We start from the raw sequence: 21813 nt of genomic DNA on the forward strand, positions 1-21813 counted from the left end.
CCTTGAGAAGCAATGCTTGTGAGTACCAAAATATCATGTGTGCTGAATTGTACTGCTTATTGAATGTTTACATAGAACTTTAACATAAAGAGGGACGTTTTTATGGAGCTAGTATTTTTTTTAGCATCTAAGTTAAGGTAAAGCATTGTGATGACTCAGCAAAAATGTTAATTATTAAGCCATGCCTTGTTTATTGAAAAGGAAGGTAATTTAGCACAGTGTTTTATTCTGTGTGGTACATCAGAAAAGATATGTAATTTTATTTTGACATACATACTGATTGAGTGATTTATTTTTGTCCTTATTTCAGTTTTACAAAAAAGATTGTTGTACATGAGAAGAGGAAAACAAACAGTAAAAGTTCATTCAACTTTACTTCTTCGTCTGACTCTCTATACAACAGTATGTTCGCTATCTGTCGAAGTGTGGTCTGACACCTACTCTGAGGACAGAATATTACTGTATAATTGGTTGGTCACTATATATATAAGTGCAAACAGAGAAGTCCAGTAGCTACAGATGACGTCCTTTTTGTGAGCCAATCTCGAGGCTATCAGTGTTCCTCAAGTTTCTGGTAAATAAAGAAAGAAACTAAGTAAGTTAGCAAAATTACAACCAAAAGAAGTAATACTATAGTAATACTTTGGTTTCCACCATGTAGTGCCATAAGTAATACAATAGATCAGTACTGATTCAAAAATAAAAGAAACCCGAGTTTTGTTTTTGTTTGTAAATGAAAGAAACATGTACGGGTCAAATATCTTACATGTTGATGGAATACAGTACCGAATCAAATATGACACCATCATATTTTAGGTTAGGCTCTACTGATGAAGAGAAGGACCACATACACTGAGCACCGTTGGAAGCTAAACTGTCTGAAAACACAGTAGGTGGACCCTACAAACTACAACTGTCTTTTATCATAGGTATAAAAAAAAAAAAATGCAAAACTAGAGTATGTAACACAAGTTTCACTTCCCTACATATAAAATATTCTCTAATAAACAATGCTGCAGCTGCTGTCGGAGCAGGCGTTCAGCTCATCACACCATTTTTTGTAAGCTCGGTGCAGGATCTCATGTGATGTGTTGTTAAAAATGTCTGCAATGAAAGAAATAAGAGTAAAGACAGCATGTTATGATTGCATTGTACATATATTACATTAGAACGAGTTAAAAAGTTTAACAGCAAAAAAGGTTTTCAATCCCATCTATATTGTGAGGACACTAATAAATTGTGCTACTTTTTGGTCTGAACCAGAAAGTAATACAGTTTGATGAGTTCAGGTGCAATCTTTTAATTCTTACCTGCTTGCCCGAGTCCTTCAGGCAGAGGCATTCTGACCAGGCCGCCAGAATGTTTCAGCCTGTCCTGCAGAGATTTCTCAATGAGCTCTATAGTACACGCCTCATGCCAGACAGGCAGCTCCAGGCCCAACATGCAGCTAATGATCCTTTGCTTCTCGTCTTCTGTCAGCAGGCCGCTCTCTTGGGACACATAAACCATGTAAGACATATCGATGTTCACTGCCTCACCATGCAGCAGAGATGGGAGAACTTGCTTTGTGGGAAAAGAAAAGTGGTTGTGGTCAATCATGATTTGTGAGAAAATGTTATACTCAATACAATCTCAGTCACATACAATTAAAGACCTGCTATATATATATATTCAATATGCTTTATGTACAACTTGTATCAGCAAAGGATTTCAAGTGTTTAGCTATCTGCCATGAGGATTCAATTACCATCTCTAATGCTGGGCTGATAAGGTGGCCAAAGTCCACAAGTCTGTTCAGGTCATCCTCCCAAAGGTTTGGGGCAAGCTCCTCCAGCATGGTCATTATGGCTATGCGAGTTGCTTGTGATGCAGGCTTTAAGTTGCTGTGCGCATACACACTGGTGTCAGCCTGGAATTTAGTGTCCAACAACATATAGCCGTGTTCCTCCAGAAGCTCAAAAAGGCCTCTGTGTTTCATCAAGGCCATCTGCAAGGGACCAGCAAAAGATTCATAGAAAAAAACATCAATGTACTGTGAGAACAGGTAACAAGAACACATTAAAAAACAACAACTCTGTTTCATCTCTTAGAGTTACCAAGCACATCGAGTTACTTTAAGGAACATTGAAGAAGTTCAAAGACTGTCCGTGGAAATTATAACTTCCCTTTTGTGATACATTGACTAATTTCATTGCTATATATTGCATGTGTTTAACAGCATTGCCTTACCTGTTCCACCAAGTTATCTAATAATAACAAAAGTTATTTTACAGACATTGACATACAGGAACTTTATCATACCTTCAACATCTCTGCCAGACCATTTGAGATGTGTCGTCGTGGAACAGTTTGTATGAAGGACAGGTCAAGAAAGGCAGCAGCAGGTGGAATGTAGGCACCTAGCTTGTTCTTGCAGTTTGCAAAGTTAACCCCTGTCTTTGCACCTATGCTGGCATCAATGTAAGAGAGCAGTGTGGTTGGGACCCTGATGTAGGGGGTGCGCCTCCTGTACAGTGAAGCAGCCAGGCCCACAATGTCGAGGCACACTCCTCCACCAATGGCAATGATGGGCTCTGTGCGGCGGTCAAGGGAGAAGTTGTTGACCTCATATAGGATCTTCAAGGCCATTTCCATAGATTTGTTCTCCTCGGTTGTTGGTAGAGCCAAGATCTTGTGTAAGACATTGTTGGCCTCTAAGTACTCCGTTAGCTTGGGACCATAAATTTTGTAGACTTCCTGGTCAACGACGATAAAGCGTTTGATTGGCTTTTTTGATTTTTTTATGTCCTCCAGCTGCTGCACGTTGGTGATGTGGCCCAGCAAGAGGGTGTCGTTGCCTGGGTCCAGCAAGCCCCAAGTCTCGGTTACCTTGTAAGTAAGGATGATGGGGCTGACGACTGTCCAAGAGGTACCCTTGTCTGTAATACTCTCATAGCTGCCCCACAAGACACATAAAAACAAATGATCATTATCTTGTGGATGCTATCTAATAATATATTTTAAAAATGATGCATAAGGTGAACTGAATGCTTAGTTTCTAATTTATTGAATTGTTGTTTTTGTTGGGTATTTGGGTGTGTTAGGGTAAGGGTTGCTAATTTTAACTTTGAAGTACCAAGCCATTATTGCCTTTCTGTGAGACAATAACATTTGGAAAGTCTAGGAGAGCTGCACGATTAATTCAAGTTAGCATAGGGCTGAGAAACATATGTTGCCAGCTCGGTTACGCCTAATCGGTATTGTGTGAGCTCACGTAGTAAGGGCTTGAATGTAACAGACGTTCAACCATATGTTAATATGGATTTACAAGTTTAAGAATTCCTGTATGTTGTCTGACCTAAAAAAAACATTGGATCAGTGAGGAAAACTGTAGTAATTGATTGTACAAAATATTGGACGTTGATTCAATGTATGTCCTGTTGCCAGTTTATATAATATTTAAATAAAAATAGCTTCAATCACAAACTAGAAAATTAGAAAGTTTTATTGAAGTGAGCAAACTAATACGTTTCAACAGTGGGAGTGAGGAAAGACACACTGAACATTGCTTTGCTGTTGTTAGTGCATTTCCCCCTGAAGGCCATTTTCAAAACAGCTGCCTAAACATGAATAAGTTCAGGTAAAATTCTAACCCCTTAAAAATACCTGAGCTATCCTCAGGTGTTCACATGTAACTTCTCTTCCCTGAGAAACATCTCTTGTTGACCTCCTTTTAATCACATAATGAAATGCATTGAAGATATTTAATTAATTTAAAATTTGACATTTTCTGTCTACTTACTTTGTAATTTTTTTTGCATTTAGAAAAACGTGGCTGTCCATAATAGGTATTATTATTTCCTGTGCAAATACCAAATACAAAGGCATATATTCTAAATGCTGGGTGTTAGAGAGAGGAAAATTTACTTTTGCTAAAAAATACCAGACTAACAGAAAAGAAGAGGACATAAGTAAACAAAAAAAAAATATGCAAACAAAGAAGTAAACACAATATCATACAAGACTTTGGGCATCACACTTTTTCGCTGTAATTTCATTCATTTAGATTACCTTGAGGAAAGCATAATGTTATACTCACATTTTTGCTGCTGAGACACAGTCAGCTGTGTCTTTAGTGATTGTCTTTCCCAGTTTACACTTCCATGTACCTTTGACCCGTACTAAACTAAACTCAGTTTTATTTTCTTTGCTATCTTCATCGTTCTGACAAAATTTCCCCATTCTTGCAGTGATGAGTGTGAGTCAAAGGTGTGAACAGAGCCAGAGATGGTTTTAACCAGAATCCTGCCTGAGTATTTAAATACTTGTGGTGTTTCAAGTATCCCCGTCAGACAAGGGAGGAGCATTTCCTTTCAACATACTTCACATGTCATTACATGTGTATTATGCTTATAAAATTTTTGTGTAAGGAAGCCTGTTTTACTGTTTTTGCACCTCTGGCATTACTTAACTGTTCTATAAGTGAATCATTACATGAAGATACATGGGGTTATGATCAGGAAAATGTAAAATCATTTTTCTGAAAATTACATTTTCACTGTAAAAGAAGCATTTGTACTTGGATTTTGACAAGACAGAACAATTGATATGTCAGATTATAGGATAAGGTAGGTAGGTAGGTAGGTATATACTTTATTAATCCCCGAGGGGAATTTATTTTTTTTAACTTTTTTTTTTTTTAACTTTTTTTTTAAGGATAAGGATAATGAGGTGGAAATTGACACAGTGATCAGATACATTGATCTATTATTGGTAGCATTGCTTCTGTTCTTTAAACTGTCAAGGTTTCAAAAATCTCCTTGTTGTGACCATCAGGCCATTTTCCAAAACAGGTTTAACTGGACTTTGACTAACTGTCAAGGTGGGAAACACAACACTAAGACAGTAGTTATGAGATTTGCTGCAGGCATGAGGGCCAGCTGACAGGCCTGACTACTTTTTCAGTTGAGTTTGTGCAACTAAAATCCCAAATTCCTCCCAAGAAACATGATGTTAACATTTAGATTTGATTGTTTTTTTGTTTTGTTTTTTTTATCAAAATACCTTTATTTTAGTTTACTTTTCTCCAAAGATAGAGGACATGTTCTGCCAGTTGTTGCCATTTAGGATGTCACTTACCAATGATGTATTTTTTGTCATTGTCTATTGCAGAAACAAATCAATAGGATGCTTTTATACACAATACTTGCAAGTAGGATCATTTAATTGTTCATGTTGAAATTTTACTTGGAATTTGTCAACAACAGATTTTACAGACTTTTCTTCTAAAGGGAGCTTGCAGTTTAATCTGTGGCCTTAACTCTGATTCAAAGATTTATGGAACTTATTGAAAGTTTCCCTCCTTATAAAACATTTGCAAAACTGGCTTTTGCTTCCTTTTGCAAACCTTTGTTGGGGCGTTGCTACATCACAGCTGTGGAATAGGATAAACCTACAAAAGGAGTGTGTGTGTGGTCATTGTCTACATGCATGGCATGCAAATCAAATGAGGGGCCTGTTTTATATTACTTGTGTCAACGGGCCAGAAATGCCAATGGATAACATAATTGTATTTAAAGGCAGAATTGTGCGCTTTTTTATTTCTAAATGTTTAATTATTTCCCCATTTATGAATAAAGGAAGGCAATTTAATGTGTTTTAAACTAACGAGACTGTATAATTACTATTCAAGGCTTTCAACTCTATCCGAGTTCATTTTTCACTCCAAGAGAAAGGTATATGTCAATCTAAAGATAAATCTTAACAAGGTATGCATGTATGCTCTCATCCCAACAGCTTCACTCCGAGGCAAAAATTCACACATAATACATGCAATCATGGGCATGGTTGTACAACCATTTTCAGTATCTGCTTTGAAAACTATTTAGCTGTAACTATATGTGTGTATAGAATGACTATAGGGCCAAAATATGTATTCAAAGAAAAAGTACATATTCAGAGTGAGTTTAGACTATAGTGACATAATCGCTTATGCAACATTTCTCTGAATCCTGTGTTGGGGATGGACCATACCGTCACATCACCCACTTCTACCATCCCGGACTGTACACTGCTTCCCCAACAACAAGCCGTGGATCACCAGTGACCTGAAGGTGCTTCTTAATCAGAAGAAAGCAACCTTCAGATCTGGGGACAGGGAGGAGCTCAGGAGAGTGCAGCACGAACTGAAGGAGAAGCTGAGAGAGTGCAAGGACTCCTACAGGAGGAAGCTGGAGGCCAAACTCCAGCAGAACAACGTGAGGGAGGTGTGGACTGGTATGAAGGAGATTACTGGGTTCAAGGGGAGAGAGAGACAACCAGGGGGCTCCCTGGTGAGGGCCAATGAGCTAAACTGTTTCTTCAACAGGTTTAGTTCACCACCCTCATCTGTCATCTCATTGGTGTTCAATATGGATTTCTTTTAAGTGTCATTATGTAACATTACGTACATAAAAGGACTTCTGTTTTACCAAACCCTCATCTTTTCCTAATCCTTATCAAGTATTTTTGGTGCTAACCCAAATAGCACCTGTGTCACATCTAAACCAACCATCCTCTTTTCCAGAATCTACCGGTAACATGTGGTTTTTGGTGCCTACACTAAAGGCACCTTTTGCATATATATGAGATGCCAGTAAGCTTTGACAAAAACGGCCGTATTAGATGAGAACAGGTTATAAAATGATGTGTTTTTAGCTGGACACAACTCAATCAAATGGTAGGCTACATGAAAATACAGATAAAAAAAGGAAGCCAGAGATAAAAATAGATATTCAGAACCAGCATGTTAAGACCGGCACAGTATATTTACCTATCTCTCTCTTAATTCTCCTATTGTCAGGAATATTGTAGATGTCTCATGGTTAAAGCTGCAATAATCAAAATTAGTACATGTATAATTTAAAAGGGCCAGATTACAAAAATTATGAACTAAACGCAGTCCCCATTATATTGTAGATCATTGGTGTTGCAATGCCACTGTTTCAAGCAAAAAAAATAAAAAGAGGTCAGCCACATGCCCAAACCAAACCACAAGGCGAAGTTAGCAGCGTTGGCAAAGAGCCATTTACTGAAGTAGGTGGAAACCAAAACAGAGCTAAATGGACAGTCATTATTCAAATTCATTTTTTGTCACATGACTTCAGGTGAGAGCACCTCATGTAATACAAACAAATAACACATTTTCAGTTGACAAAATGTCAGTGTAGTGTTTGTGAAAAAAAATACATAAATAAATATCTCACAAGCTAATAATCTAATAGCTAATTTATATGGGCCAAATACAACATGTTGAACAGTCAGCTGCTCTATTTCATCAATAAAGGTGTTTTTTTTAAATAATAGTGAAAAGAGTCAAATAAAATAATATAATAGTCAAATATTTTCATCATTTGTAGTTTGAATAGGCTTTTAACACTGTAGAAATGAGGAAGAAGCAAGGCAGTGTTGTTCAATTTTAAGTTGAACTGCAGTCATATGTCATTTTCATTGTATTAAAAAAAAAAAAAAATATATAAGATAAACACTCATATAGTTCATTTTCCCATTAGTAAAATGTACGTGTCTCCCACTTTTTGGCCATGGGGGGGGGGGGGGGTCTGGGTTATAAATAGTCAAGTCACCTCAGGCACTTCAACCAACCGGCTCCCTCTGGCTCAAACTACATTCAACCTCCGACCGATATCTAAATTCCGACCCCTGAGAACTGCAGGTTGAACCGAGAAATCCCGTCTGACGATACTCACGAGTTCCTGAATCGCGTCCGTCTCTCGTTACGAAACCCAACGCTGTTGGATAAGAGATAGGAGGGGTTGTTTGTGTAAGCTGTCCGTCACTCCCCCTTCGTTCGTTATGTTATTTGCATAGTTGTCGTGATATAACCGTAAACTCCAGCAGCACATCAGCAGGTATTACCCATCGCACCCGCCGGTCCACGAAATCGTCCCGCCCATAAACGCCAGCATGTCCACCGAAAAGGGTAAGAAAGTTGCCCTCGCTTTTTTTTTTAATTTTTTTTTTTTTTTTTTTTTTTTTTGCGCAGGGAGGGTGTCAGTACGTGTACGAAAGCGGTTGGAGTCCAGTGTGCGTGTCCTTGTGTGTGTAGATATGTGTGCTCTCGATGTTTATCAGACTAATTACATCTTTTAATGTCAGTCGGCTGCCGACGTGTGTTTAAAGAATAGCTGTTTTTTTTTTTTTTTTTTGTAATCTTGGGTGGCAGAATTGTCATATGAAGCTGCTTTCTGATTTTTCTGATGCAGTAAACTGGTTTCATATAAAGTTTTAATCTCTCAATTACCAAGTTAATATATCGGTTAAAATGTCCAGTGGAGTAAAAGCTACAGTTTAATTCCTTTTGAAAAAAAAAATAATAATAAAGTTGAAGTGCTCTTGCACAACGTAGTTATTTTATACCTGCACTTAAGTGAAGTGCAGTTGAGTAAATTACTTGTTTTTTTTGTTATAAGCTCACTGTTAACATACCATTTAAAGTCCTTTTTTGGATAATTTAGGTTGACTATAATGTGCTTTCTTTATTGGTATATCACAATTATATTATAGATATATGACTCATTTTATCTGTTAGGTAATTGACAGTCATTTAATTTAATGTGCTGCATTTTATAATTGATTAGTAATATTTTACAATAATAATGTAAAGGATTACTTTTTGCCAGTGTCTCAGTTGTATTTTTCTGCTGCTTATTTGTCTAAAGTTATAGTAAGTGGATATATCATGTATTTGCATCATTTTCTGACAATTTTAGTGAACAATTGAATAGTTGAAAAAGTAGTCAGCATATCACTGGTTAATGAACATGATTTTACAGTTGCAGCCCTGGCTCACATTTCCTCGTGCAAGAATGAGCATTAGTTGATCAGTAAACTAAAATCACACGTTATTCCGCCAGTTCCTGACACCCCAGTGGAAATCATTGCGGATCTGTTAACAAAAGCCAAGGACATAGCAGCAGCTTGTGGTCATGTTCCAGAGGAGTTGACAAGTCACTTGCAGAAGGCCCTGGACATCGCCAGTGGCCTGGATGACTACCTGGAGAAAATGAGCACACCGGAAAGTGAACCTTTGTCGGAGCTCTATCAGTATGTTTTTTACTTCCTCTAATAATTATCCGCAGATCAAAACACTGACTGTGTGATGTAAACGGTGATATTTTTATTCACACTTCATGGTAGAAAAACAATCTCTCATGACTGGGATCAAGTGCACAAGGAGGGCAAGACCATGTTCCGGCTTCCCAAAGAGTGCATCACTGGACATGTTGAAGGTGGGACATTCACGTGCTCATTAGCTTTACTGATTTATCAACACTCTTAACCTTTTCTCCGGTGTGTTTTTTGGCAGGCCAGACCCTGAAGATGCTGATCCACATGAGTCAAGCTAAAAGGGTCCTGGAGATTGGAATGTTCACCGGCTACGGAGCTCTGTCCATGGCTGAAGGGCTCTCTGAGGATGGCAGTTTAGTGGCCTGTGAGTTAGATCCATACCTCAAAGAATTTGCTCAGCCCATTTTTGACAAGTCTCCACATGGCAAGAAGATTACTGTCAGGACTGGATCTGCCATGGTCACCCTGAAGGTGAGGGGAAAATGACAATCAGACACATTTGGGAAGATCCTCTTGAAGATGGAGTGGATAGTGTTGCAAACGAATACATTTTCTGTAGCAACTCTTCACCTCTTGACATCTGTAGTGATTGTATGCTGGCAGGTGCTTTTCCTAATCCGAGAAGTTAAAGGTTAACATTGACTATTATGTCAATAACTTAAGAAACTGTGGCGCACATGGCCAGTTTCACAATAATGTTGTGTTCGTTTCAGGAATTAGCTGCTGTGGGGGAGCAGTTTGACATGGTCTTCATCGACGCTGACAAAAACAATTACATCAACTACTACAACTTCATCTTGGACAACAATTTGCTAAGCTTGCGAGGGGTCATATGTGTTGACAACTCTCTGTTCAAAGCGAAGGTTTATCTTAAAGACACCACAGATAGCAATGGACTGGCGCTTAGAGAGTTCAACCAGTTCATCTCTAATGATCCCCGTGTGGAGCAGGTAAGTTTTAAAAGTTCACATTTTACAGTCAACAGTTAGTTGTTCCTCTTTTATATTAATGAGGTGTCTATTGTTCGAAAGGTCATTGTCCCTCTGAGAGATGGCATCAGTCTGATTCGTCGGGTATCAGCGGCCTCCGAGTGCTCACGGACTCTGGTACTTTTTACCTCACTCGGTGACAGCTGTCATTATACCTTCACTTATAAATCTCTCTAAGTACCAGCAGCGGTGTCACAGACCATGTCTTTTTGTTTATTAGTGTAAAATAACAGACGATGAGGTATTCCGTGGGGCCAAAGGGCGTTCCATCCTGGATCGGATGCGTCTCGATGGAAAGGTGGCCTATGTGACCGGGGCCGGCCAAGGCATTGGCCGAGCATTCGCTCATGCCCTGGGTGAGGCTGGAGCGAAGGTGGCTGTGGTAGACCTGGATCAAGTTAAAGCTGAGGCAGTTGCTAAGGAGCTCTTTCTAAAAGGTAAGATGTGTTTACACAACTAGTTCCATGTCCAAATTCTGTTCCCATTCCCCTCCTGTTAATTGAGTTTGAACTCCGTGTGGCAGTGTAACAAACTCTTCCTTTGTTTGCTACATTTTCTGCAGGTTCCCAACTCCAAATAAACCAAAACTATTTTTTGTTTAGCTGCAAATAGTTTAAGTGCGAGTTAAGTTGGGTTTGCATTGGACAATTACTTTATCGTTTTAATAACCTGCTGATTATTATCTCGATTCTTTGGTCCATTTATGACACCAGAAAACAATACAAAAATGCCTGTTATAGTTTCTAGCTACTCAAGATTTTCCCTTTTTAGAAATGTCAAGACAAGCAAAAGCAGAACATTTGCACATTTAAAATGCTAGAAGCATCACATTTGTCATTTTTGCCTGAAACATTTCTTGAATAATTAGAATTTCATAAAAAATAGTTGATTACTGATTATTTTCTGTCTTTAGTCGAGTTCATTTGGTGCCAATGGTACTAAATGGTCAGATATCGTGTCACAGTCAGCACATCAAAACAACTTTGTTTTTAGGTCTAAAGCAGATAACTTGCAGTTTATTAAAATTAAATTAAAAGGAGAATATATTAACTTGCTCTACTTTTGTCCTGTAATTTTCCCACCGACCCCTGATTATGAAAGAAGTCCATAGGAATGTCACATTGATGAGACGGTGTGTTCTTTCTGACTCGTTTGGTGTCACAGCTCAAATTCTGCAGCAAATTGCTACATACTTGGGGCCTCAACTTCAAAGAAACGGATGACAATCAGTAACTAAAATGTGAAAACCTGCAGGAGTCAGAGGTGGCCTCAAACTGGTGAGAGTGGATTAAACTGGTAAATCTGCTGTGATAGATTCGTCAATGTCACACTGAAGGATGGTCCTCTCACAACTTGGGCAGAAATTGGTAGAAAACAAGCCCATTTTGCATAAATACATTCAAACTTGAGTTTGTGCATTTCAAATTTGTGTCAAATGTCACAAATGTGAGCATGATCAGTTTATGGTATTTGGCCAGCAGATGGCAGCATACTAAAGGATAACATGTGTGGTCAAACAGCCTCCTCTAAACCCATGTAGTTGTACTTTTTCTGTCTGTTGTCATCTTACAGAATAAAATATCCCACAGATATACAAAGGAAATGCTATTTGAAAGTATTTTGTATTACTCTCAAGCAATTTTTTTGTAGATATCTAAACTGTTCAGGGATGGAAGTTGTCTATATAAACTTTTCTGACAGACATCCTTGTTTTGTTTTTGTAAACAGGTATCAATGCTGTTTCGATCACAGCCGACATTAGTGAACCAGATGATGTCCAGCGGATGATAGACACCATCGTATCCAAATGGGGAGTGATACACATCGCTTGTAACAATGCCGGTATCAACATGAACTCAGCCAGCGAAGACACCAGCCTGGAGGAGTGGGACCAAACCTTTAATGTGAACCTGAGGGGGACTTTCATCTGCTGTCAGGTGTGTATCACCCGCAGTTTGAGCCAGAACTGTGTGAGAGTGTGTGAAAGTTATTCGCTACGCCGAATTGCAGCAGTCTCGTGCAATTTTGAGACCAACAAAATAAATAATTTTGAAGTGTAAATATTATATTGAATATAAGTCCAGGTATGATTTAGCTTAATTGATTTAGTCAAAATTGGTTTAATAATAAAATACTCTGTACGGTTGCTTTAATAAACATAGTATAAAGAATTACATCTCTTTTCACTAGAACCAAAGATTTTTGTTTGTCAGGCAGACAAGGAAAATAAAAATATTCTAGTGGAAAAAGCTCCCAGGTTTCATGAAGTTATGCACCAATGTCATGGACATATAGATATTTTTTATTTCCAATTTGAACCTAAAGCAGAGAGAGTCGGATAAAATAATCACACCAGCTTTGGACAGGGTTATTTAGTGAAACAAATATCTAACAGTTTCTGTTGTAGCACCAGAAGAAGCAAATATTGACCCACCCTAATATTGTTTCTGTCCTTTAGGAAAATTATGTATCTTCAAAAAAAAAATCACCCCTTTTCATGAGCCAATAAAAACACCCCACTTTCAGCTTTACCACAGGTCATTTCTACATAAGCCTGATGTTGTTGTTGTTTTGTTTTTTTATTTCTGTGGCCTATAAGCAGGAAAGTTTTCTCGGCCATGTTAAAGCCACGTCTAAGCCATGTTAACTGAAATATTCAAAAGAAGAAAAATTTTTTTTGAAATTCATCTTTTTCACAGGTTTACCATGATCATGCAGATGCACTAAACAGTAGGTATAAATTATTCAAAGCCACATGGCTATGCGTACATGCATGCTATGTAAAAATGTAAAGAATGAGAATTTTTTTCAACAGTCAAAAATATTTCTGTCATCAGTAAAATATGAGGAAAAATATGCTGAAAGAATTAAACAGATTCTTGATCATGTCTTCTTTCATCAATCTATTTCTGTAAAAACTAGTTAAGAGTATGACCTAATTACTGGCGGTCCAACCAGCTCGAGCTCCTCTGAAGTCACTAAATTTAGTTCTAAATTATCTAGTTGCTGTCAGACATCTATATATACAACCTACAACCCCTTTCGTGCAGCTTTCAAATCCACCAAAGAACGCAGAATGTTATTCCGTCTGCAACGATAAACTGCATGTTTTTGTGTTGATCTGTGCTCAAGCTGTTGGTATGCCATGTCAGGGCCTTAATAATAAGGTGTTAAATGTGTCTCTTTCCCCCCGGTGAATCCTTGCCTTAGGCAGCAGGTCGAGTGATGTTGAAGCAAGGGTACGGCAAGATTATCAACACAGCCTCCATGGCCAGTCTAATAGGTGAGTGATGATTCTATTCCCCCACTTTCTCTCTGGAGCCCCTCCATGTCTGCTTTTAATCTCTCCATTTGGCGTGGAGAGTTGGGCCGAGAAGGAGGGGGAGAAAGGAGAGTTAAATACATTTGTGCTGTACAGCTATGTGGGGGAGTACACACCACATTAAATAGTTTTTACCATCAGACAGAAAGTATTTCTTGCAGTATTCCTGTTTATGAGCAACTTAAGGTGAACCTGCGCATTTAAAACAGGATTAGGCAGCTTTTCTCCTTTGTAACTTTTACCCCAGTTAAACTGTTCTATAGAGATGCATCCACCCCTGCATACAGTAAGCACAGCAGGAAATACAAAGTGTTGTGATTGCGTCTCGCCGAGGCGGTTTTGCATCATAATAAACATCCCCTCTCTGCGGAGCTGTCTGGAGGATGTGGAAGGCAACCTGAGGTCCAACTTGGGAAGGGAGGGTTCCTGTGCCGCGGCAAAACCCCAGCACTGTGCCAGCGGCCTTGTTTGAACAGCGGAAGACACTTTTAGAGTTTAGTGAGAGCCTAGTAAAAGCCTTGTAATTTGCGGCACTGGTGTAATGTTCCTCCTCCAACAGGTTCCTCCAGAGAAACAGCAACACTTCATCAGCAGTATAGTCAAATCGCCAGTAAAGCGCTGTGCCATATGGGCCCCGGTCCCGACTGCGGGGGCAATCTGTAAAACAGGAGCATGCTGGTAAATAGAGGCCGGCATAAAGAAAATGATCAATTACTCACATTACGTTCAGTCCTTTAGGAATTTACTTTATTGGTCTGGACATCTGTTATAATATTGTCATAATGTGTAATCAGATGGGACCTGTTCTAGCCAAGTGGAAGCCCAAAAAGCAGCCGTAAATGTCCAATTAAAATGCACAATGACAGCTTTTTGTCCATCTGCTGAATAGAATGTGCCCGCTAACACCCCCTCCACACACACACACACACACACACTCTCCTGACATCAACAATTATTTTTTTCTGAATGATGGCCAGCAGCTCAAAGACACCCAGACAGGAGATATCTAACTTCATCTTCTTTTTTTTTTTTCTATTTTTTGGCTGCATGATGACCTTACAGAGGGATTAGTGACTCACACTCATACCTGCAGATCTCAGCTGCATAGTGATGTACATTACAACAGCAGCGCCATTCTGGGAAAAAGAGTGCGTCATTTGAACTCCTTATCTGCTCAGAAGAATTCAAAATGTAAAGGCATGCCTGATAAAGAGCATGTTTTCTCCCACTTGAAATGGGCAATAAGTAGCAGAGTGAATGTTAAAGAGGGCTTTGGAGAATGCTCTCCTTCTTCCTCCTTTTCCCTTCTGTGGGGATTACTGCTCTTTAAGACGGCGAAAACATCAATGCAGGTTTATTTAAAGGATGAAGGCATTTTCTGAATGGTATTTTGGGGCCGTATCATCAGGTCTTGAGCGAGGATTAGTGCTGTTAGGCATTTTGAGCTGTGTTTCCTGTCCTGATAAGTCGGATTTCACCTTCAATCTGCGTGTAAGCCCTGGGCTCGGCTCCTCCTCGCCCGCTCCTCTGAGGTCCTAGCCTTACCCTTATCCAGCCCAGCCCAACCCAGCCTTACCTTCCTCTGCTATCTCACCACACTCCTGCACAATTCCACTCCACCCTGCTATTTCTGTTGTCCCACCCTTTCCGTTTTATTTCTCCACCAACTTTTTACCTCCTATCCTGCACATTTTTATCCGCGCAACGTATGCGGGATGCTCCGGCCCTTTTTCTCCCTAGGACTGTTCTCTGCCTCTCCGCAGCTGGCTGGTATTTATCATCCCGGTCTCACACTGAAGCCATTTGGCAGTCAGATCGGCAGGTGACGAGGTTAACTACTAAAGTTGTATGTAACTTGGAGCCCTCCTTGTGATGATTAATCAACCAGCGGAAAATGAGCCCCTGTCCCGGCATCCCATGCAGTGTGCAGCATCTGTGATGGTCAAGGCAAACAAATGGCTCCCTGTCTTTGTTGCTGAGGACAGAGCATAACTGGACATTGAAAGCAATTAATTTTACATGGCTTCATCCGCAGAGTCCCCAGCAGCTAATGGAAGAGCTTTTATGTTAGTATCCACAAGAAACCGCATGAGCTGGAATATATAGCGTATAGGCTGTTAGCCCTCCTTAAAAAAAAAAAGGAACTGTCTAGCTTTGCTCTTCTTTTATGGGTAAAAGAGTTGCAGTTTTCTTTCTATGTAAATGTTACCTTTTATAAAGCACTACGAGTTGTAAATTTGGGGCTCTGGTTTTCTTTCCACCTTCTTCCCTGTAGTCCCCCATCCTCAGAAGCAGCTTTCCTACAACACATCCAAGGCTGGAGTGGTCAAACTGACTCAGACACTGGGCACTGAATGGATTGACAGAGGAGTGTGTGTCAACTGCATCTCACCGTAAGTGCCGTCTATTCTTGGCCCACTTCTCTTTTTGTGCCAGAACACACTGCTCTACACCTTTTGGATAGTTGTAAGTGATTGAGCTGCAAAAAGAGGTGGTGATTAGTGTGTTGGCTTTCATATGAAGAGCCCCCATTTGAGAACGTTGCACTAATTTAAGTCCTCAAACAATGCATCAGTGCTTAATTAGATGACGTCTTGAGGGATGAATCAACCAAACACTTGCTCTAATTGTTCTGTTCAATTAGGGATTCAAATTTGCAACCTCACTCCAAGTGTCGGCACAACAATAGCCCCTTGTTTGTATCTATTTGTCTGTGAAGCTGAGCGGTAGGAAGAAAAGAGGAGAACACAGGAAGGGCTGTATGTGTGTGTGTGTGTGTGTGTGTGTGAGTGTGTGTGTGTGTGTGTGTGTGTGTGTGTGTGTGTGTGTGTGTGTGTGTGTGTGAGTGTGTGTGTGTGTGTGTGCACGCGCTGGTAAGGGTGGAGGGGATGTTAAGTGGAGCATCCCTTAGCCCCAGCCATCCCTGAGCAAATCCGTCCGGTGGCACTGGGCGAGCCAGGCCCAGTCACATCCCCAGAACAAAGCCCTCACACACACGCCGCGCTCGGCTTTATTTATCGGCAGCTTGTTTGCTAATTTTAATTTGCAAAGAAGCAATTCTCTCTCCCCTCGCTAACTGGGTGTCTCAATGGGCCGCTGATTTCTTTGAAGTGACAGTCGGTAAATATGCATAAAAAAGGGACACAATTAGCGCTCACGAGGTTGACTGGAGCCTGATTCCATTGGCAACTTTAGCCGCAGCGGTGATAAGCTGCATTATCTAGAAAATTGGCTGAGGGAAAACAGTACCTCTGATTGCCAGGAAAGGTTCCAGATAACAGGGCAGCTGAAGAGAAATATAATTGAGGTGGAATATGTTAACCAAGGTGTCACACGCTCCTTGGAAGTGCTAATTTAGCCAAATGTTGGAATTCCATATCAAGGCACCAGGATACATTGAACAATGATTCAGGCCTTATGGCTTTTAGTCACTGTCACAGCATTTGTGCAGAAAGTCAGAAGTCGTCTCATATTAAGCACGGGCATGCATGTTGACATATTTGTTCAAATGTAAGCTCTGTGATATTTGATTGCAAGAAGTGGAGACATTTGCTGTGACACCGATCTATTAGACGCCACAAAACCAAAAGCAGCACACTGTTTTTTTGATAAATTCCACCTAAATACAGCGTCAAGGTAGTTGAAGCACATTTCGGTCAGGATTCAGAGCAGGAATATGAGGGAGCGGCATATAATAAGTAGTTAACCAAGGGCTATGAGAAAATTATACCAGACGTCCCCTCATACCCGTGGGCTCTTCCTGAGATGTGCCAGTCATTAAAAGTGCCACCAGTCCCACAGTAAATATCGCCAGAGATGCCACGCCATGCCCTTTCTTCAAAGGATAATTGGGTTTATTTTTGTCACTAAAGTGGTGGCTCTGAAACAACGCTGTCACTCCTGGCTCTGAACTGTGATGCCTTCTGATTTCAGTGTTTTTTTTGTTTTTTTTTACCCCCCTCTCTTTCTCTCTCACTTTGTCTGTCTCTCTTTTCAGGGGGATTGTTGACACCCCTCTCATCCACTCGGAGAGTCTGAGGCCTCTGGTGCAGCGCTGGCTGTCAGATATCCCTGCTGGTAGACTGGCTCAAGTGACAGACCTGCAAGCTGCAGTGGTCTATTTGGCATCTGACGCCTCCGACTACATGACAGGGCATAACTTAGTCATAGAGGGTGGGCAAAGTCTGTGGTAGAAGAGCTAGATGAAGAGATGAAAACTTTTTTTTCCCCCTCTTCACTCTGCAGGGATTAGTGTAAGAAATAAGGTGGCATTCACGGCAGTATGGATTTAAATGTTACTGGATGTTTAATTTTTGGGCAGCTCATATCTTTTATGGTTTGACGAGATGACTGGTAGATTTTTGTCTTCCTGTAAATGTTCAATTAGATTTTTCCTGTGTGAAAAAACAGTGGCTCACTGAACTTTGTAGTAGATGAAGAGCAGTGTTATAAAAGCTGCCTTTGACACACATTGGAAACAAGCCTGAGAAATGATCTGTCCAGGAGAGACAAGGACAAGTACAGTACTTTACCTTCAAAATATCCAATATCTCATCATTTCTGATGCATGTTTTTGTTACATTATTCTTCATGTTAAATGCTGGTTAAACAGACAGCAGGTCTGTTCACTGTGACTAGAAGTGTTCTTAAATACCACTGACTATTGCATGTGTTGCAAGTAGAAGTACAAATACAGTCAAATAAAGTCAAAAGTACAGAAGAGTAATAAAGCGAATGCAGTTTTTGTATTGGAAGGAACATAAAGGAGGTTTCTTTTCATGAATACATATAAAAATGGAGGACTTTTTCAAGGCTGCAGTATTTTGTGCATGTTATATAACTAGTGTCAATGTTGGCTCCACAAGTCAAAACTTGTTTATTGGGTTTAAGCGTTCTTACAACTCACAGAAAGTGGCTGATACCAAACCATTACTTCAATTGTGACCACCAGATTATATTCACACCAGACAGGGAGATATTTCATGCATTTAGCACCTTGATCTACCACACCCTTTGGCCCAAGACTCATGGGTTAGGGTTACTCAGTTGTACACAGGGTTACAACGTCCCAGCCCGCCTCTCTCCAGCTCTTCCTTCCCAAATGGTCCCCACAAGTGGTGCTTGTGAGCGCCATCTTAATTGCTCCATTAACTGTTTGTGTGCTGAAAAACAATACTTAAAGGAGAGGTCAGCAGAAGATATGACACCAGTCACTGCAATTATATGAAAAGTAGTGGCCAATTAGCGCTCTTTGCAATGTTACACTGTTGGTGTTTATGTGAGCAACTTCAACTTCTCACTGTTAGTGACCGCGCTCTGATTTACATAATTGGGGGATTGGTCATTAATGGGAATGGCGTGTGAGAGGATCCCATTAAGATATGGAGTGAGATCTGATCATCTCCTCTGCTCTGCACTATTTATCTCCAGCTGCATTGGCACATTGGAAATTATTGGGATTCTTATCCTCACATTTTATTGTGAAATATCAAACTTTGGCATGGCATGTGGATGTGACACTCTGCAGAACCCGTCAAAGAAAGGCAAGTTTTGTCAGTTGCCGGCTGTTTCGCTGTCTTGCCACTGAGGGGCAGTATAAAGACAGGCAGTTACAATACTTACACAAGGACACAAAGTTACAACAAGAGGTTATCACAATATTTGCTGTCATCTAATGGTAATAACAGTGAACTGTTGCACGTATGTGAGGAGATTATTATAATATAAGAACACCTCTCCAATTCTAGAGTGCAAACAGCTCGGCATGAGAGTCAAAGAAGGGCTGAATAAATACTAATATATCTTCAATTAAATGTGGTTTGATAGTGGACAGTTACAATTCTAATGCATTAAAAATATAATTATGTCCAGCTGTTGAGCTGAGATGTGAATAATTATTAGTAGTTCAGATAGAGGGAATTGGAAATGGTTGGAAAGTGCAATATCTACGTCTTTACTTATGACAAGATGAAATTGAAAAACCTGTTTTTCATATGCATTTCCAAGTTTAATAAAGTTGAAGCTAGGACACAATCCATGGTAGTCTTAACACTTCATGCAAAAAAAAGCTGTTGGTAGAATCCACCTGAGGGGATGCAAAATAGCTTCCACACATGATGGCATTTTTTTTTTTTACCCTCAGTTCTACTTTTTCAAACCAATTGCTCTCATGGTTTCATGGCAGTAGTAGTAAAACTTGTTTTGCTGCCATATTTTGCACCATATTAACCACTTTCAAAGGCCTCATGGAGAAGTCTTGTTTTGCTTCACAATTGCAGCCAAAAGAGCCAAATCTATCATTAGAGCAGCAAAACATTATCCCTTGAATGCCATGCCCTGCTCCATGAGGTGTAAGTGATCTTGAATCCATTATTTATGACCTCCTGTTGGTACCATTACACTGAAGAGTGGGACGCTGTTGTACATGGAACTGTTGTGCTAAACAGTTCCCCAGCAAGAAAAAAGGCACTTGTGCCCTCACACTTCAAATCAACTTTGATTAATGTTCCGCTCTGTCATGGCACGCAACATTTTACAGTAGCAGCCGTTCAGAGGTAGACCCAGGTCGATGCTAAACAACACGATGAGGCAGTTGCTGAGCACGCTGTGTCCTGGTGACAAGAGGACCCAAGGGTTTATGGATGACATATTAACATTTGACAATATCAATACAATTTTATTGATGGATCATAGTGTCCTGCTACGTACCCACTCAGTGCTGTGTTCAAAGATGAAATGTTGCCCCTTTTAAAATTGAGTTGAGCCCCCTGACGTTATCATCAAAGGTAGGACTATGCAACAGTAACAAGAAAATGTCAACATTTATCTTCTAACAAAGGCTGGGAGGGCTGCATGAACTTCAAACTTAACAACACAAGACAATTTAATTAATGCCTGATTACAAGATGGAAAACCTGATTGTCATTTCATCTAAAACATTAAGTTAATTTACTTAAAAAAAAAAAATTAAAAAAAAAAAAAAAAATTAAATTACACTCTAAAAGAGTTCTGATTTGATTTGTTGTTTGGTCGCACCAATGGCAATAAGCAGTAATTGTAGCTGTGTTGTTGGACTCTACTTCCCAGAGATCCAGACAGTATTGCTTGTGTGACATTAGTCATTAGGCACCATATAGACTGTACATAAAAATGAATGTAGACTCCAGGTCCGAAATGTGAAGCCTATGTGAAGGACCTTTAAATTGCAATAACTTTAAATCAACTTTTGTCATGAAATATAAAGTTAAGAAAAAAATTCACAAGTCATTTTGCTGTCATTGGCACTCCTTCTGATCAGTGTTCTGCTGATCCTTCTGAAAATAATTCAATATTTATTTAGATATTAGACCTCAAGTAAAGGTATGTTTGGGGGCGTGCCTTATTTGATTGACATGCCCGGTGTTCAGTCAGTTTTCTGTTATGGGTGGGTTGGCGTAGTGTCATCAGGTTCTCAGGCAGATCCACCGGTTGCTCTACTCTAGCTCTTCCAAATATTCCAAATATGGCTGCTAAAATCCAACATTGCGACATCTTAAATGCCAGGCTCAAAGTTTCAAAACTATTACACACAAGAGTAGAAGAGTGAACATGTTGCTTTAGCTACCCTCTTTGGTAGAAAAACCCTTGTTGTGTGATAAGGCACGTCACCAAAGCTTGTAATTTTTCCCAGTAATGTCACAGACAGCCGGCTTGTTTAATTCATAAAACTGCAGATGCAAGCGCCTTCAACAGTGGGCCACAGGCGCAATCACCATTGTGTTACCTCATTTGGCAAGACATAATAGATAACAGCCATTTATTTTACTGAAATTCTTTACTATCCCTACTACTTTATATCTTTGCTGTGTCAGGCATTGTTTTCAAGAAAATATAGTAGGCTAACTTTGAAATGGATAAATAATTGGTAGCTCCTGTATTTGAAGTTGTCACAATCTAGTTCCCTCAAAAGTTTTCTCCACTTGTTGATAGAGAGTGGTTTGCTTACCTTTGCTTTACTAAATGTAAAATCCCAACTTGTCATTGTTGCATTTGTTTTTTGTAGCCTACAGATTGAACAAACAAAGCTATAATAGATATAAAACCATAATTGGTGAGCTTTAGCGGCGTTGTTTTTTTGTTGTTGTTGTTGTTGTTTTTTTTTTTTTTTTTTTTTTTTTTTTTTTTTTTATCAATTCCAGACAGAGCCATGCTAAGCTAACCAGCTGCTTCAGGCAGCTTCCTATTTAGCATACAGACATGAAAGTACTCTTGGCCTTCTCATGTAAGTGTCAGCAAGGAAGCAAGTATACTTCTCAAACTTTTAACGTGTTCCTATCAAAGATTAAATTACCAATGAGAAAGCAAAATAATTAAAAACTGACATCTTTTAAATTAAGTTAACTTTTACAAAAGCGTTGG

The 21813-nt window shown here is 39.6% G+C and overlaps 2 protein-coding genes and 1 long non-coding RNA gene across 3 annotated transcripts; 2 read left to right on the forward strand and 1 right to left on the reverse strand.

The window, feature by feature from the left end:
- eevs (2-epi-5-epi-valiolone synthase) lies at positions 1–4725 on the reverse strand. Its single transcript, XM_069164001.1, has 5 exons — positions 4079–4725; positions 2302–2935; positions 1748–1987; positions 1311–1563; positions 1–1104 (listed from the first exon to the last, which is right to left on the reverse strand). Exons 1-5 carry the CDS (start codon positions 4219–4221, stop codon positions 1001–1003), a joined length of 1374 nt encoding a protein of 457 aa, XP_069020102.1. The 5' UTR covers positions 4222–4725; the 3' UTR covers positions 1–1000.
- LOC138207071 (uncharacterized) lies at positions 796–6539 on the forward strand. The gene is made up of 3 exons (XR_011179000.1): positions 796–889; positions 2794–2908; positions 6069–6539. It is a non-coding gene; the product is annotated as an uncharacterized lncRNA (long non-coding RNA).
- Positions 6540–7480: 941 nt separating this feature from the next.
- On the forward strand, positions 7481–21552 carry LOC138206942 (uncharacterized). Its single transcript, XM_069163869.1, has 11 exons — positions 7481–7957; positions 8892–9081; positions 9175–9266; positions 9344–9576; positions 9819–10055; positions 10137–10211; positions 10315–10531; positions 11823–12031; positions 13305–13377; positions 15692–15809; positions 17414–21552. Exons 1-11 carry the CDS (start codon positions 7942–7944, stop codon positions 17607–17609), a joined length of 1656 nt encoding a protein of 551 aa, XP_069019970.1. The 5' UTR covers positions 7481–7941; the 3' UTR covers positions 17610–21552.
- The last annotated feature ends 261 nt before the right edge of the window (positions 21553–21813 follow it).

Source organism: Embiotoca jacksoni, unplaced genomic scaffold (genome assembly GCF_022577435.1).
Source record: "Embiotoca jacksoni isolate LCO1_2020_lvr unplaced genomic scaffold, fEmbJac1.0.p SCAF_1, whole genome shotgun sequence".
Lineage (NCBI taxonomy): Eukaryota > Metazoa > Chordata > Actinopteri > Embiotocidae > Embiotoca > Embiotoca jacksoni.

What these genes read in the sequence shown, in the direction of transcription:
- eevs (XM_069164001.1), bottom strand. Translation starts at nt 4,221, where the DNA reads ATGGGGAAATTTTGTCAGAACGATGAAGATAGCAAAGAAAATAAAACT. An exon ending in GTCTGGCAGAGATGTTGAAG is followed by an intron (nt 1,988 to 2,301) that starts GTATGATAAAGT and finishes GGTCCCTTGCAG; the next exon opens with ATGGCCTTGATGAAACACAG. An exon ending in TGAAGGACTCGGGCAAGCAG is followed by an intron (nt 1,105 to 1,310) that starts GTAAGAATTAAA and finishes CTTTCATTGCAG; the next exon opens with ACATTTTTAACAACACATCA.
- LOC138206942 (XM_069163869.1), top strand. An exon ending in CCTTTGTCGGAGCTCTATCA is followed by an intron (nt 9,082 to 9,174) that starts GTATGTTTTTTA and finishes ACTTCATGGTAG; the next exon opens with AAAAACAATCTCTCATGACT. An exon ending in CTGCCATGGTCACCCTGAAG is followed by an intron (nt 9,577 to 9,818) that starts GTGAGGGGAAAA and finishes TGTTCGTTTCAG; the next exon opens with GAATTAGCTGCTGTGGGGGA.